Source organism: Falco rusticolus, chromosome 3 (assembly GCF_015220075.1).
Source record: "Falco rusticolus isolate bFalRus1 chromosome 3, bFalRus1.pri, whole genome shotgun sequence".
Classification (NCBI taxonomy): Eukaryota; Metazoa; Chordata; class Aves; order Falconiformes; family Falconidae; genus Falco; species Falco rusticolus.
The window spans coordinates 80,880,539-80,895,598 of NC_051189.1; the positions used below are offsets into that span (position 1 = coordinate 80,880,539).

General features: G+C 44.6%; 1 protein-coding gene across 1 annotated transcript; it reads right to left on the reverse strand.

The window, feature by feature from the left end:
- Window positions 1-269: 269 nt before the first annotated feature.
- C3H7orf57 (chromosome 3 C7orf57 homolog) lies at window positions 270-9,450 on the reverse strand. Its single transcript, XM_037382004.1, has 4 exons — window positions 9,147-9,450; window positions 4,589-4,689; window positions 3,427-3,563; window positions 270-2,482 (listed from the first exon to the last, which is right to left on the reverse strand). The coding sequence occupies exons 1-4, from the start codon at window positions 9,162-9,164 to the stop codon at window positions 2,376-2,378; spliced, it is 363 nt and encodes a 120-aa protein (XP_037237901.1). The 5' UTR covers window positions 9,165-9,450; the 3' UTR covers window positions 270-2,375.
- Between the last annotated feature and the right edge of the window lie 5,610 nt (window positions 9,451-15,060).

Consider the following 15,060-nt stretch of genomic DNA (forward strand, 5'->3'; position numbering starts at 1 on the left):
AAGGTTCAGATTAGCAACAGGTTTACCTATTTCAAATCAATTTTCATATCAAAGTTCTAAAGAAAAGCATTATCGAGCCAAATCCTCTAAACATACTGTTCAAAGAAATATATATTCAGTAATACATCTTAAAATCTTCAGCTCTTGGATTCAGAGGTGCATAATGTACTGAGTGCACTCTGAAAATGAAACTAAAAATTACTCTTTTCCTTATGAAAACCTTCACTTTTCATAGTAGTAGCAAAAAAAAATTACTGAAATTCTAATGTGCTTTATAATAAATATTTAATTATTCATAAGATTTCATGAATACAGCCTAATTCAGGTAGATAAAAGAACAAGTGTTAAAAATATCAGCATATCTAGCTTTTTCAAAATATTCAGATGATTTATATACAAAGTACAAACTGTTTTGCTGGTGCGAATAAACATGGGGATCTAGCACATACTATTTTTTTTTTTCAGTCAGAACTTCAGGATAAATAAAATTTTTATTTAACAGTTTAAAGTGCAGACATCATATATAGCCTAGTTCACAGCACCGTTACCCAATGATTCATCTTCTGTGTATCAAGACTGTAACAAGAAATGCCAGCAGGTCTTAATTTAATTATGTGGCTGAACACTATGACTGATCAACTAGTTCTTCTGCAGCAGGCATAGCAACAGAATTGTCCTAGAAAGCTGAATAGCTGGTCTGGATAAACGGCTAAGAAGCCATCTTTCCAGTGAAGGTTTGCCTTTTTCACTGCAAGGGTCCATACCAGTTTGATTCTTTCTATTTACATTTTATGCCATATCATACAGTTCCCCCTCACCTTTCTTTATGGCATAGGTCATGAGTATAACTGTACTTAAACAAAGTTGCTGGTTTGGACACATCGATACTGTGCCTGTGTCTAGTCAATTCAGCAGCAATATGATAACTGTTTAACAGCAGCAAAGGAGCACTAGTCTAGTGTAGGAGAAAACTTCGGCTTTGGGTTTTTTTGTTTATTACATTAAGAAAAATGTCTAGGAAAATGCACTGACAGCTGTTGCCTGTTCTTTAAAATTTGCTGTAATCAAGCACAATAAAGTTCATCCATATTATAAGTCAAATAAACTTCTCAATCAGGAATGAGTTTAACTATAAAAAAGCTATCTGACAAACATGTAAATAGTGGACTATATAAGCCACATAAAGCTTTACTTCCCCAATAGTCTTTTTAAGTTACTTCTAACGTCCCTGAAACTGTGGCTTTGACTCTACCTGCAGGTGCCTATTCAGACTGTGATGGCTCTGAATCTACAATAAAAAAAGATTAAAGTTCTTAGGATAACTTCAACCATAAGAATACAAAGGTCAACTAAAATTTTCAGTTTCTCTCTCACATCAAAATATATACAAATTCCATTACTTTTTTAACTAACAAGACAGACAAGCTACCTACAAAGTTTGCAGTATGATGCTAATCTATAATCAAACACAAATGGGTTATAGATTTACATACAGAATGGGTTATATCCCCTGTCTGATGTGTCTTGGACTCGTCCTGCACAAGAGAGAACAGAGAAAGCGCTATCTCAAAAGGGAGCTGCAAGATGCTCATGCTGCCAATGGCTTTGGATGAGCAGACAAAAGTACCCAAGTGGGAAGAAAATACAAGCACTACCTTCAATACATATGCGTAAGAATGAAAAGGACAAGGTCAAAATTGAGTCAAGGTACATGCCTGAATGAAACCATACTGTTAAGAGCATTAAAAAAAAAAAATCTCCTTTTACACCGAAATACAGAATCAGTCTCAATCAGAATAGCTATGATTGAAAAAGGAGGGCAATACGAGTAAAGCAGGTGTCATGTTACCTCAGAATCTGTGAAAGAAAAGCATCTCAAAAATAAGATCTATCTATATATCAAACTATGCAGCATACTGACTTTTCAGCAGGTTTAGAGTATACCTATAATTTTGTTCTCTATGCATAAGTGGTATAACCAAACCAATACCATGATTGCTCTGAAAACTCTTCAGATTGCTTTATATATCCCAAATGTCTTAAAAGATGAACACTTCACATTAAAGAAATAAACTATCACCAAATGAATGAATTTGACATTTCAAAAAAATCACAAATCGTTTCAGTTTACTCACAGTAATGGAAAAGAAAAATATCAGTGCACAGGAAAGCTACACTGAACCTGAAAACAAAAGAATAATATTCAAGATTTTCTTTCATACTAAGGAAGAGCACTTTTAGGCTCCACAGTTGAATTGTGAGGTCATTGCACCTCCTAAGGCAGCATCCTCTGCATGATCAGAGTTTGGATACTGAAGCTGACTTTGAAGAGTGGCTTCTCAGATTGTGCACCCTCTTTCAGGTCCAGATCAAGATCAGGCTTCATCCCATAGTTTTATAGCAGTTTTTCTTCTGAACAATAACACACTTCTGGTTTTCTGTTTGCCTGTTTTCTTCTGATGCTCACCCGGAGGAAGAGGTTCTGAACACACACACACACAAAAAAAAAAATATTACTGGAAGACAAAGATGAATCCAGGAAATGCTAAATTGCCAGAGAAACTGAATTAACTGGTCTCTAAGACTTTCACACATTGATGTATCAAAGTCAGGGGAGTGATGGCAATCCCCAGTGTATACATAAGCATTCACTGATACAAACAACAAAAAAAGTCTGGAGCTTGCAATGTGTATGTTCAACAGCATTTTAAGAGATTGCTATAGAAAACTGATGTAACTACCATGGTTACCAAGCCACCGTATAAAGACCAAGCAAAAGGTCTTGGACAGAAGTAACAGGAATTTTCTGCCTTTTAACCTTTATATCTAGGGGTTTTCGAGTGATGTCTTTAATCACTATTACCATTATGCATGATAAAGGTTTAAAATCATAGGTAAACACTGGATAACTTTCTTTCACTCGAATAAAACTTGCTGCAATGACACAGTCTTCAACAACCTGCATATATTTATGTTGGTAATTTTTTTATGAATAGTCATCTATTTCTTAAGCACAAGTATTGACGACATTTGTCACAGAAGTTTTCAGAAAAACATTTGGGGCCAAATGCTGTTCACAACAAATAGGCAACTAATATTGTACGGTCTGCTTAAATTTAGGCAGAAGAACAGCATGTGTCTGTAACATTTTACAAAAACGCATCACACAGAAGCCCTTGGATCAGAACAGAGCCTACTTCTGCATTTGTAAAGATGAAAAAAAAATCCATGAAAGCCCCAGTATTCACCAGCTACAAACAGGAACACTCTTTTCTTTAGCTGGTCGTAGCGTACTGTAAGCTAAGCATAGTAATTCATTAAGTCTCATCATACTCAGAGTGCACCACACAAATTGTTCAGGCTAACTTCTGCTGTTACCTTGAGATCCAAACTCACTTCAGAAGAAACCGCTTTCAATAATTTTACCTTTGGACTGCTCACTATTTTCAGATGTTTTTTGAATCTTTTTTTCACATCCAGTACACTGCTGAAACCAGTCCGTCCCATAACCATTGCCAATTAATTTGCTCAAGTTTACTGCTTCACTTTTTCTCTCAGCAGGCCTGTAAATCCAAATATATTAAGGAAAACAAAGCATAAATAAACCAAAACGGGGATTAGGTGGGAAGATTTTATTTTGCACAGAAGAGGCAATAGCCTTATAATTTATTTCTAAGTAACTAATTATATATTCTACATGTAATCATCTAATAAACAAAACTAACAAAATCAAAGCACATAATGATGTCTGATTCAGTAATGTGTAATCTTACATGAGAAAAGCCACCCATTTTATTGCAGTTTTACATGTATAATACTTACACAGTGCTGGTCTTAGAGGTGAAAAAATGAAAAAGGGAAATCATACAAAGAATGCGTAAGTAAAAAAGGCTGACAGTACTCATTCTGTGCTGCATGAAGGTGAAAGTTTATCACAGATTTGCTCTCAAGTTCATTAGACAGTTTAATTACTTATTTTGTATCCTTAACATTTCTAAACCATACTGGGATTACTGATCGCTCTGCAATAAATTTTTAAGACAAAGTACACAGAAACAATTCAGTTGTGCACACAACTGATGATGTGATTACATCACATCACAGATGATACAACAATTTGCTTAAAAGACTTATCTTCCAGATGTTCATTACAGTATTTTTGCTGTGCCTGACCTTATATGGGCTACAGTTTATGTTTTCTTAAAATGGTAGTCTTACTTGTGTCTCTGTAACCTATGCTTACAGAACTAACAAGGTATACTTGTTATTTCACTGGTATTGAGAAAAAACCCATACAATTTAGAATACGATGAAAGTGCTACATGAAGACATGCAACAGTATGCTTAGTTTTCCTAAAGTAAATGTATATTGAATAGCTTTTCCATATGAGTTAAAGTGCTACTATTATAGTTGTTTGTAAAATTATTTTAGCATCGCACATGACGGCAAGTTTACTAGCAGTAAGGATCCACGAAGTCCATACACACATCTACTGATCCCTGCAATTTTACAAGGAGTAATACTACTTGCATGCACAAATAGTTGCAGGCTTAGGAGTTTAATGGATTTCATAAGCGTACTACTTACATAGGTGGGAAGGAAAGCTTATTTTTCCCACTAAATTCCTTGTTTGTAGAAACATTTGGCATTCTGCTTGGGTATTTAGGGTTTATAGCTGGGAGCTTTACCTGTGTTGAGAGAAATCTTAATTTAAGAAAAGGAATTATGATAATAAGGATTATCTGATAATATAACCTTTGCTTTTGAAGGTTATATTAAAGGTCCTAAATATCTTCAAATACAACTATCTTATCTGTGTAATTTCTGTAAGAGTAGAGTATAAAGGAATAGCAAAAAATAAAGCAGCACTTTAGTTATTCTAGGTGAGATCAGCTGTTTGTTCAATATGTCAATAATGCAAAATGTGCTCTCCACAAGCTTTTCCCTCACAGTACACTTTACCCAAAGTTAAGCTTCAAGTTGAAACTTACCCATTGCAACCTCTCACCTGGGCTCATTTCTTTGTATGCAGTGTACAAAAACATCCCAGTCTTACTAAAGTCAACAGGACCAGACATTCATTTCCTTTTTAATTACTACTTTTTTTTTTAATAAAAAGGATAGAACCCCATATAAGAAAACAGTTGTGGTACACTGAACAGAGGTTTGAAATTTGAACAAACACAGCTATATTGGGGGAAGCCTAGAGCAGAAAAGTATATTTTACTTTTATCATCTTTCACTTGCTAATGATCACTAAAGAAACTCAGTGTTAACTGAAATACAGAAAGGTAAGATGACATCAAGAAAGCCAGTGAAAGGACATCACAAAATCTAGGCCTGAAAGTTGGAAAACTGAAAAGCAATGAAGAGACATTAGCAACACATATCAAAGCTGTTTATTATAACTTCGATCAAGATCAATAGCTGCTCAAAGGTCAACTTACTTCCCTCCTAAATAAAAGCATTAAATTAAATATCCCAAACAACTCCCAAATATTTTTCACTTACAGCTGCTAAGAAATCCTGAGATTAAAGAAAAAACAAAACATCTTTATAGACTATTCACGGCTTCCTTCACTGCATGAAGACAAGGGGAAAAAAATCCTAAAGATAGCACAAAGTTTTCAAAGCTTTTTAACATTATTTTGTATTATACTAATAAATCCTTTTAATTAGAACCTACATATTATTTGAGCATTCTCTCTTTTAAACATGCAACACTCCTAGGAGAGTCCCATGGGGTAAAAGATACTACTTGCAGGTTATTTTAAAAATCAGGAAGGGTAACTAGAAGTGAAATGTATTACTCTATAAATTTAGAAGTGTACAAAGGATAAAGATACTTCCCACCTATGTGGACATACCTACTGCAATACAGGTAACAGAACAAAAAATCATGAACAGAGTACAAAAATCAGATGCATCAGCTTCAGTTGCACTTGGATTGCAGCCACTACAAAACAACTCCCATGAAACCATCCACAAGGAGATGATTCCAAAATAGATGTAAATACACCATAAACTTCTCAAGAAGCCCATGCACATTTAGTATGGAAAGAGCAAAGAAAAGTATAAGGGCATTTGAATACATCTGATCAGTGAACCAATTAAAAGAAGCAGACCTGAATGTTCAGAGAGTGTAAGTTTTCTTATTTTCCAGGAGAAAACGAAGCCTAGGACAAACAGTTCTACTGATTCTGAAACAGGACATCAGTGCTAACCAACACGTTAAGTCAGTGTTGAAATCCCTACAGACTTCAGTGGAGTCCAGGTTTCACCAGAAGTTCCAGAATCTGGTAAAGATTGCAGCCTGACTGCAGTTACGTTGAAGCTTAAAGAGATGAGAAACTGGGACACCTGTCAAAGAAAAAAAGATGAGACTAGCAAAAAAGCATGCAGTGATGTCAGAAGCAGTGATGTCGGGTGAAGAGGGGTGTCTGCTGTCCAATCTGGACGTTACCAAAACATGTTAGCCTCTTAGAACTACTTTTCAAATCCGTCAACACCGTTCTCTGCTGAAGCTGCCTACTTGTGCTTTACATTTCAAAAACGCTATCCTACTGTGCAAAAAATTGCAGTGCTGTCTTCCATCTATCACTAAACTGTACCATTTCAGATCTGACATACCATGGAAGTTTCTGATCCAGGACGGTTACCAACAGTTTCAACTAACAAAAAGAATTTAATTAGACAAGTAGAGATTACCAAACTCAGGTAACTTTTTTTCAAATATTGAAGGCATGATGGCACACGGGGCAGCACAAAAACGATTTGATAGGCAGGATATATAAATAGTAGATGGAAAGAGATGAGACTCTCCTCTTGGCACCAAAAAGAAGCACTAGAAAAGGAAGCCTAGTAATTAAAGAGTTAATTAAAGGGCAGGGGGAGGGGGGAAGCCTAGGGAGATTTTGTCTAGATGACAAAGACCCAAGTATCAAAACTAAAGTCAAGGGGGAAAAAAAAAAAAGGTAAAAAGAAAGGCAATGAGAAAAGACTTGAAGGCTGCTAGCAAGTCTTGCACATTGTTTTAAATGTTGTCTTTCTTTTATTGGGATTAAATGAGACAGGCTAGCATAAATTACAAGTTTCAAAACATTCCCTACTGTTCAAACCAGCTAACAACTGAGAAAAGGAACAAGGGAACAGACAAGAATTTGGTTTTGGAGGGCACCTACAGTCCCACCAGATGCTGTTTGTTACTTTACTGGGCAAATTCAGCATTAAAAGCAGACCCTTGTGGCCACTATCTCAATGGTTATAGCTGAGGAGGCATCTTCACTTTGAGAAGCCTCTATTTAATAGCCATCAACCTTCCCAGGTGAAGCAAACTATGTAAGACATTTTTTACGTGTTCTTGGTTTAAAGCATTTTCTCCCTTTGTGAAGAGATGGCAATGACATATCCTAAAAATTACTACCTACACTTATTACTAATACACATTTATTAGTCTCAGATTCAAGAGCCATAAAATGTGATGTGCTTTGTGCCTGGCTGGCATACAAAGAACAACGGATACTTGCTGCCAGCATGGGAGGCTAGAAGCCCCCAGATGAAATCCTCGCTTCCCCAGGATCAAGGGAAAAAAATCTAGATTACTTTTCAAATCTCTCTCTGAGGTAAAATTCTGACCTCAGATGAGTAATCCTTTTGCTACAGTACATATATACGTTAAGTATGTATGCATATTTACACATACATTTCAGGCAAGTGCCTGAAAGAGACAGCTTCAGACACAAAGTAGTAATCTTACCCGTGCTGCAGGAAGATTGCCTAATACTGATGCTGACCCTGATACCACCTTCAGCTGATCTCCCACTCATACACAGGCCCACCTATTTCTTAAGGTCACAACATTCTCAACCCAGCCTGGCTGGTCCACAGGATGCATAGGTGAAAGGATGCTTCCACCTGGGCTAGTAGTCCATCACTTTGCCATGCACACAAAGGCTGAAAGCCTTCGTGCACTAATTTGCTGCTTCACAAAATTTCCAGAAGAACAAGAATTATCACCATTAACTAAGGTGTTACAGAGGAACTACAAGATCCATCCCAAGGCATGCAGAAGCATGTAATGGTCCCCCTGATCTCCAGTCTTCCTCTGTGCAGTGACAACCATAATATGAAGAACAACTGAGATTCCAACAACCCAGAACAAAGGGGCATAAAGGCTTAAAGCTCCAAAGCAAGGCCCCACTTGGGAACAATGTTTTTCAAACTGAGTCAAAGATGTACCCTCAGAGGTTGAAATGTCTTTGTGCTTGCTCCTAAGGGTACCCTTTGGGATTTACCTCCGTGATTACATATCCCTCACCTGAACAACTGCTTAGTCAGACTGGACTGAAAAATATTTTCAGTATGTTCAGTCCCAACACTCAGAGGTAATTTTCTGCTGCAGTATCAACATGCAGTCAAACAAATAAATTGAACATTCTTTAAAAATTTGCCTGCGGTGTTTTGGAATACACCTCTTGCATTTCAAGATACAAGAGGTAGGTGAGCAAACTAAAATCAAGACTGTTTGGTAAGGCCAGGTCCGTTGTCTCACTTGAAGACTCTTCAGGAAGGTGCTCTTGAAGCACTGGTTAAAAACCTCCTATAAAAGGAGATACAAAAAACAGCTGTGAAAGAAGCACCAGGGTACAAGAAACGTACTCTGCTGGGCTTCATCTTGAGGGCAAAATGTTTCAGACCACTTTTTTCCACTTGGCATCTTCTAGAAGAGCTCTGCAAAAGGATGAAATGCTGGCATTCAGACAGACTGCAGGAGGACACCAGGTAAAATGGCTTGGGGGTGGTCAAGGTGCCTAGAGCTCAGACAGTACTTGAGGAAACTCCGTCGGGTAGGAACCAGCCAGCGAAGAGCCCATGATGATGGCACTCTCCCGGCAGAGGTAAGCCAGAGCCAGCCATCAGCTCCATGTTCCATCCAACCCCACCAAGACCTTCCCAGCATCCAACCAAACAGCAAGTTCTTCACCTGGCACCGAGAAAGACGTGCCCACTCTGACCTGGCTGCAGTAGATGGCCTAGCCCCCCGGCGTCGGCAGCTCGACCCTGAGCTACGCTACCCATAGACACCATGCCGGGGGCAAACGAGCGGGATGGGCGCTGCAAGGGTGCCCAGGCGGCCGCGCCTTACCGTGCCGTTGGCTGCCATCCCGAGGGAAACCCGACAGCAGCACCCGGCAACCTCCCCCGCACGGCGGCACCGAGCGGCGCCAGCAGCAAGCGACAGCCACCACCCCGGAGTAGAGACGCCAGGAAAAGGAACCCGCTAAGCGGTGCGGCGGCAGCTCCCTCGCTGGCCCGCCGAACAGGGAAAGGCGCACACGGCGCCACCCGAGCACGCTGCGGCCCCAGGCCGGGACAGAGCCGCCCCCGAGCGCCTGCAGCCAGCGCCCGCCTCGGAGCGCACCCCACACACCCTGCCGCCCGGGCACGGAGGCCTAAGGGCTCAGGGCGGTGTAACGGCCCGGGGCGGGGTAAAAGCTCGGGGAGGGGCAAAGGCTCGGGGCGGGGCAAGGGCTCGGGGCGGGGCAAGGGCTCGGGGCGGGGCAAAGGGGCGGGGCGGGGCAAAGGCTCGGGGCGAGGCAAGGGCTCGGAGCGGGGCAAAGGCTCGAGGCGTGGCAAGGGCTCGGGGCGGGGCAAAGGCTCGGGGCGGGGCAAAGGCTCGGGGCGTGGCAAGGGCTCGGGGCGTGGCAAGGGCTCGGGGCGGGGCAAGGGCTCGGGGCGTGGCAAGGGCTCGGGGCGGGGCAAAGGCTCGGGGCGGGGCAAGGGCTCAGGGCGGTGTAACGGCCCGGGGCGGGGTAAAAGCTCGGGGAGGGGCAAAGGCTCGGGGCGGGGCAAGAGCTCGGGACGGGGGCAGAGCAGCACAGCCGGGCAGCGCTCCTTCCTGGCGCCCGTGCGAGGCGGAGCGCAGCGCAGCGCAGCGCAGCGCGTACTCGCTACAGGCAGCAGCGCAGCCGAGCGAGCTCCGCGCCCCTGCCGGCGCTACCCGTTCCTCATAGCCGGCGCCTGGCCCGGGGAGCGCTGGCAGCCTCCCTCGGCCCCGGCCCTGCCCGAAGAGCACCGCCCGCCCGCTGCGAGGTGCCCTCGGCACCGCCCCCTGCCCACCCAGCCCCGGCCGCTCTCCGGCTGCCGGCCGCGCCGCTGCAAGCGCCCCACACCCCTCTTGCAGCGGAGTCGGCCCGCGACCGGTGGTGGCCTCTAGCCGCCGGGGGGCGCCCGAGGCCCGTGACGCTCACCCCAGCCAGGCGGGGGCCGCCGCCTGCCCGCGCCCCGCTGCGGCAGCCGGGACTTGCGGGGGTGGCTGCCCCGCGGGCGGGCGGGACGGTGAGTCCGTCCCTCGCCCTCCCTCGCCGGCCGCAGCCTGTGGCGGGATGCCTCTTCATCTTTCTCTTCCCGCCCTGGGCTGGGCAAGCGGTGCGTGGCCCACCGGTCGGTCGCAGAGCCCGGGGCGGCGCTGGGACCAGCGAGGGCTGGAGCCCCTCTCCGGGGGAGCCCTCTCGGGACCTTGGCTGGGCTTGGGTCGGCGGTGCCGAGCAGGGTCAAGGTTTTGGGGCGCAAGGCCCTGGGTTCTGTGACCGCGCTGCAGGCTGTCACAAAAATGGCCTTGCTTTTCGTTAATGAGTCTTCTTTCTGGGAGTTTCCATTTTTTGGTCTCGATTTACAGAAAAAAACCAGCAGCTGGTATTCCGTAACAGGCAGTAAGGTACCCTGCTGACAATTTTCTGACATCCTTTGCCCTGCCACCTGCCTCACATCATTGGCACTGAGGCAGACACAGCGGGGCATCAGCTCCAGGTTGTCCCTGTGCCTTTGTCACTCTCAGTGTGGAGGGAATGGAGACTGCAGAGCTTTGGGTTCACTCAGGGTGTCTGGTGCATGCACCACAACCGATACGGAGAGACAGCCACCAAAGGCCCAAGATCTGAACGGGGTTGTTTGAAAGATCCTCTTCCCTTTTCCCCAAGTGTATGTTCCACCTCATCAGCTGGTGTGGTGGGGGTGGAACATGAGGGCAGCCCGAGAGCTGGGTCGGGAGGGGGTGGAAGGCAGCAGCAGTCTCTCCACTCTCTTCATGAACACCGGGACTAGGCCTAGAAAGGTTTTTGTCTCAGTGAAATGAGGGACAAGTCCACTTTGGAACACACTGAGGGAGTCCCAAGCAGTTGCCCTGATACATCTTGTTACAGGGATTGTGAGAGCTTCATGCAGCCGGTATTGCGCTCTGCAGGATGGATTATGTCCCTTAGCTGTCCTGGTTTTCCTTTCGACCCAAACCAGAAGGACACCGATGTTACCTCTTTTGGCAGTGGATTTGACTCGTGTTCCTGACAGGTGAGGTTTGCTTCAGAAGCCTGGCCAGCTCCTTACTAGTGGTCTGCAGTAGGAAAAGAAGCACAGGATCCTCGGGGTGGTAGTTTCCTAGTAGAACAAAAGTGGCTTGTTTATTCCTGATGAATTGTATGCTGTACACCTTTCCAGAGCTTCCTAGAATACAGAGGAGGAGTTTGCACCTTGCAGAGCTGTGTGTGCTCTCTTGGCAGATCACGCTTCAGGGATGCAGCACAGGACCTAGCCACCTGGGATGTTTCTTTGGAGTTCCCCCAGACTTACCAGCATGCATTTACACTTAGCCCTCCTTCCCTCCTTCTCTTCCTCTTTACTCAGTCTGCATTTGTCTGCAAATATGCCACGGAAAGGGCCAGTGACAAGCTGGCTGCTAAAGAAATGCTGCTAGATGGGAGACAGACAACCCCCCTGCACTGCAGACTGTTGAACTGTAGGGGTATAGGCTAGGTAGCAGCTTCCTTGCGTGTGTACCTGTCTGTGCTTTCAGCTGTGGATTCAGGCAGCTCCTGGCAGCCCTTCCAGTAAGAAATACTTGGGCTGCAAGGCTGAAAGGATTTTTATTTTTCAGTTTAGCCTGCTTTTTTCAGCCTTCACAAGACCAGTTATGCTGGTAGTGCCTGCCTCACACATCTAAGTTCTTTCCTTTTTTGTAGGCAATCTGCAAGCCAAGGACCTGCTGCTTGCCAGAGCACTGGGGTCTGCAGGCAGGACCAAACCAAACTTCTCCCCTGCTGTGATCAGAGGAACCCAGCTAAGAGCAGAAAGTTCCTGACAGGGGTATGCCGGCCCCCCCTGCTTCAGAGGAACAGGTGTTGCGGTGAGGAAGGGGTGACTTGCTTTCTTCAGGAGGGCTAAGCCAGTTCTCTCAAGCCAAGGAGAGAGGCAGTGGCTAACCTTGCCTGCCCCAGGAGGTTGAGAAGCTTCTGCAGGACAAGGAGCATATTCCAGGGGAAGGAATGTCTGTCCACTGTGGAGCCTGTATGCCATCATGACCACAGAAAGGGGACCAGGCAGCCTGAGGCATCAACCCAGCCTTAGACCAAGTCTGAAGTGTAAGGAGAGCTTTAGTCCATGTACGACATGTGTCTCCCACATGGGACAGCTTGGCAAAGAAGGCCTCTGGAGGACTGCAGCAGTATGCAGTGACACCCAATGGTGTTAGTATAATGCCTCGTTGCCTTCTCTACAAAGCAACTGAAACAGAATGGCTGCCCTGTCACTACTTGCTACCAGCAACAACAGAATCCACAGAAAACCCAGTATCCCTTACTTCCTCCTGTATTTTTATCTTAAGACCAATGGAGGTACTACGCTCCTGAGACAAGGATGTCATCTCCAGCAGCATATGCTGTGCCTGACTGGTACTTGCACTGCTCCAGTCCCCCAGGAACTGATGAGCCACAGCAAGTCAGCCGAGAGCCCACATAACTTCTTTGGTTATTTCTTTGCCTGTTAGCCTTTCAGAATCTTTCTGTAATAAAGTGCAACTTAAGAATGTATCCCTGGCACAAATGAGCATTATATCTTTACCTGCAAGAGCTGTTTCATCTCTACCAGAATTTATGATTCACAGAAAGTTTAAGGCTTATGACCATCATGGTAACAGCTAAGAGCTGGGAAGAGAGCCTTTTGGTTTGGATGCACAAAGGCTTTGGCAGCAGGATGCTGTGGACGATTAAAATGCAGAGAAAAAGAAGGTACAATAGGTATGATGGAGAAACACTCTGGGATGATGCTTTGTTAGTAGTGCTTGGCAAGATGCTTCTAGCTGGGCCATTGGATTATTACTGAAGGGAAGGTGTAGTCCACCCAAGCTTCTGCAGTTTTCATATTGCAGTTAATGAATGAGAAGAAAGCTGTGTTTCTCTGAAGTCCTGCAGGCACAGCATAGGACCCAGAAATGCAGTTCCTGATCACATGATGTAGGACGTATATTAAAGTGTGGATGAAAGCCAGTAGTTAGTTTTTACCTTCCTAGGCTTTACTTCCTATGCAATTCACTACTCTTGGCAAACAGAATTCTTGTTCAGTGGTCCCAGCCTGTCTGTGGGAGACAGGCAGTGGACGTGTGCTGTGGTGTGGGTGCTGGTTGTGGGTGCCCTGCCCAGAGGTGACTCTGGGCTTCCATACCTTAGGTAGCAGCCAGCCCTCAGCCTGACACAACCTGGATAGTGCTGAGAAGCCAAAGAAGCAACTGGTTCTGCAAGTGCTGTGGTTTTCAAGGGCTATAGGGAGCCAAGGGAACAGCAGAACTGAAGGACTGAATCTCCTTCAGTAGGAAACAGGCACACAGGATGGACTCCTTTTGTGGAAAGATACTGCTCTGGTACAAGGAAAATGAGAGAAACATTAAAAAAACCCTCATTTTCCAACAGGCTGGGCTGATCTTCTGTGAGGCTTTTTCTAAAGAAGTTGAGGTTTCTGTGCCCAACAAAAGGACAGGACAGCAGCCTTCGGCTTAACAGTGAGTACAAGTACCTGGACAGTAATATCTGTGAAGCTGGGCCCACCACTAAATGGCTCATTTTTTAAATAAAAACCAACAGTCAAAATTAAGTTCCCCGTTTTATTCTGTGGTGCAGTAGATACTCTTCCCATTTGTGCCAAAACACCGCATAAATCTTGCAGACACTTAGCAGGTATTTAAAATTAACAATAGAGGAAACACTTCCCTCTAACAGGCAGCCTTAACTGACCCTCTGGACAGGTTATAATGGGCTTTGTTGTCAAGTTTATGATGAGAGCTGATGGATAGAGCACAGTCAGACACTGGAAGAGTTTTACAAAATCCATGTCATATGCACTCATATCAAAAGGAAGCCTAAAAATACAGTTAGATACAACTCAAGGAAAGAAAATGCAGCAAGCAGTTGTATGGAAGTACCTTCTGTGACAGGTGCTGTCATGCAGGGTGCCGTTGGGTTGGCAAGAAGCCCTGGCCCAGGAAGAGCTCATGAAGAATTAAGAAGAGGGTGGTGATGCCAGCTGGTGCCAAAGGTTAGCAGTGAGGCAGCTGGAACACTGGAGACCAGGAGATGAGGAAAGCACCCTTATGAGCAGCAGGAAAAGAGGAAGAGGTGGGACTGACTGCAAAGATCGGAAGTGCTTGCAGGGGAAATGGATCCTGGCCCCCTTGTATGATGGGACTTGCAGACCCCATGCTCCTTCTAAGGAGGGCACTGGGCTGACCCTTTCTGAGGGACTCTGAAGAGTACCCAGCAGGGATAGCAAAGGTGGGAAGGCAGAGAAAAGATGAGTAATGAAAGGGGTCCATGGCAAGACAGCAAGCTGCTGGTCTATGCGATTATCCTGCTGTGCCTGGTGATTGCAGTCTGTTCTGTAAACTCCATTTAGAACGTTTTTTTGTGTGTGAGTGAGATCTCCTAAACTAAGCTGGACTAGCTGGTGAGCAGGTGAAGAGCCAGGTATTGGAGACACCTAGGATTTGTGTAGCAGGTACAAGAGAGGGCTGTAAAAGAAAGTTGGTAATGTGTGTATTCCACCAGTGAACTTTCAGCCCAGTGAGGTGGTGAGTAAGTGCACGACTAGGTCATTTCTATATTCATGTCTAGGTGAGTGCAGGTATTCCAAGCCAGTGTGCTTGTTTACTAGTCCAAACTGCAGAACAATTGAAAAAGTGCTGCTATAATTTCCCTGTTTCCCCAACATAGTTAGGGAAGCTAGCAATTAAAAAGGTG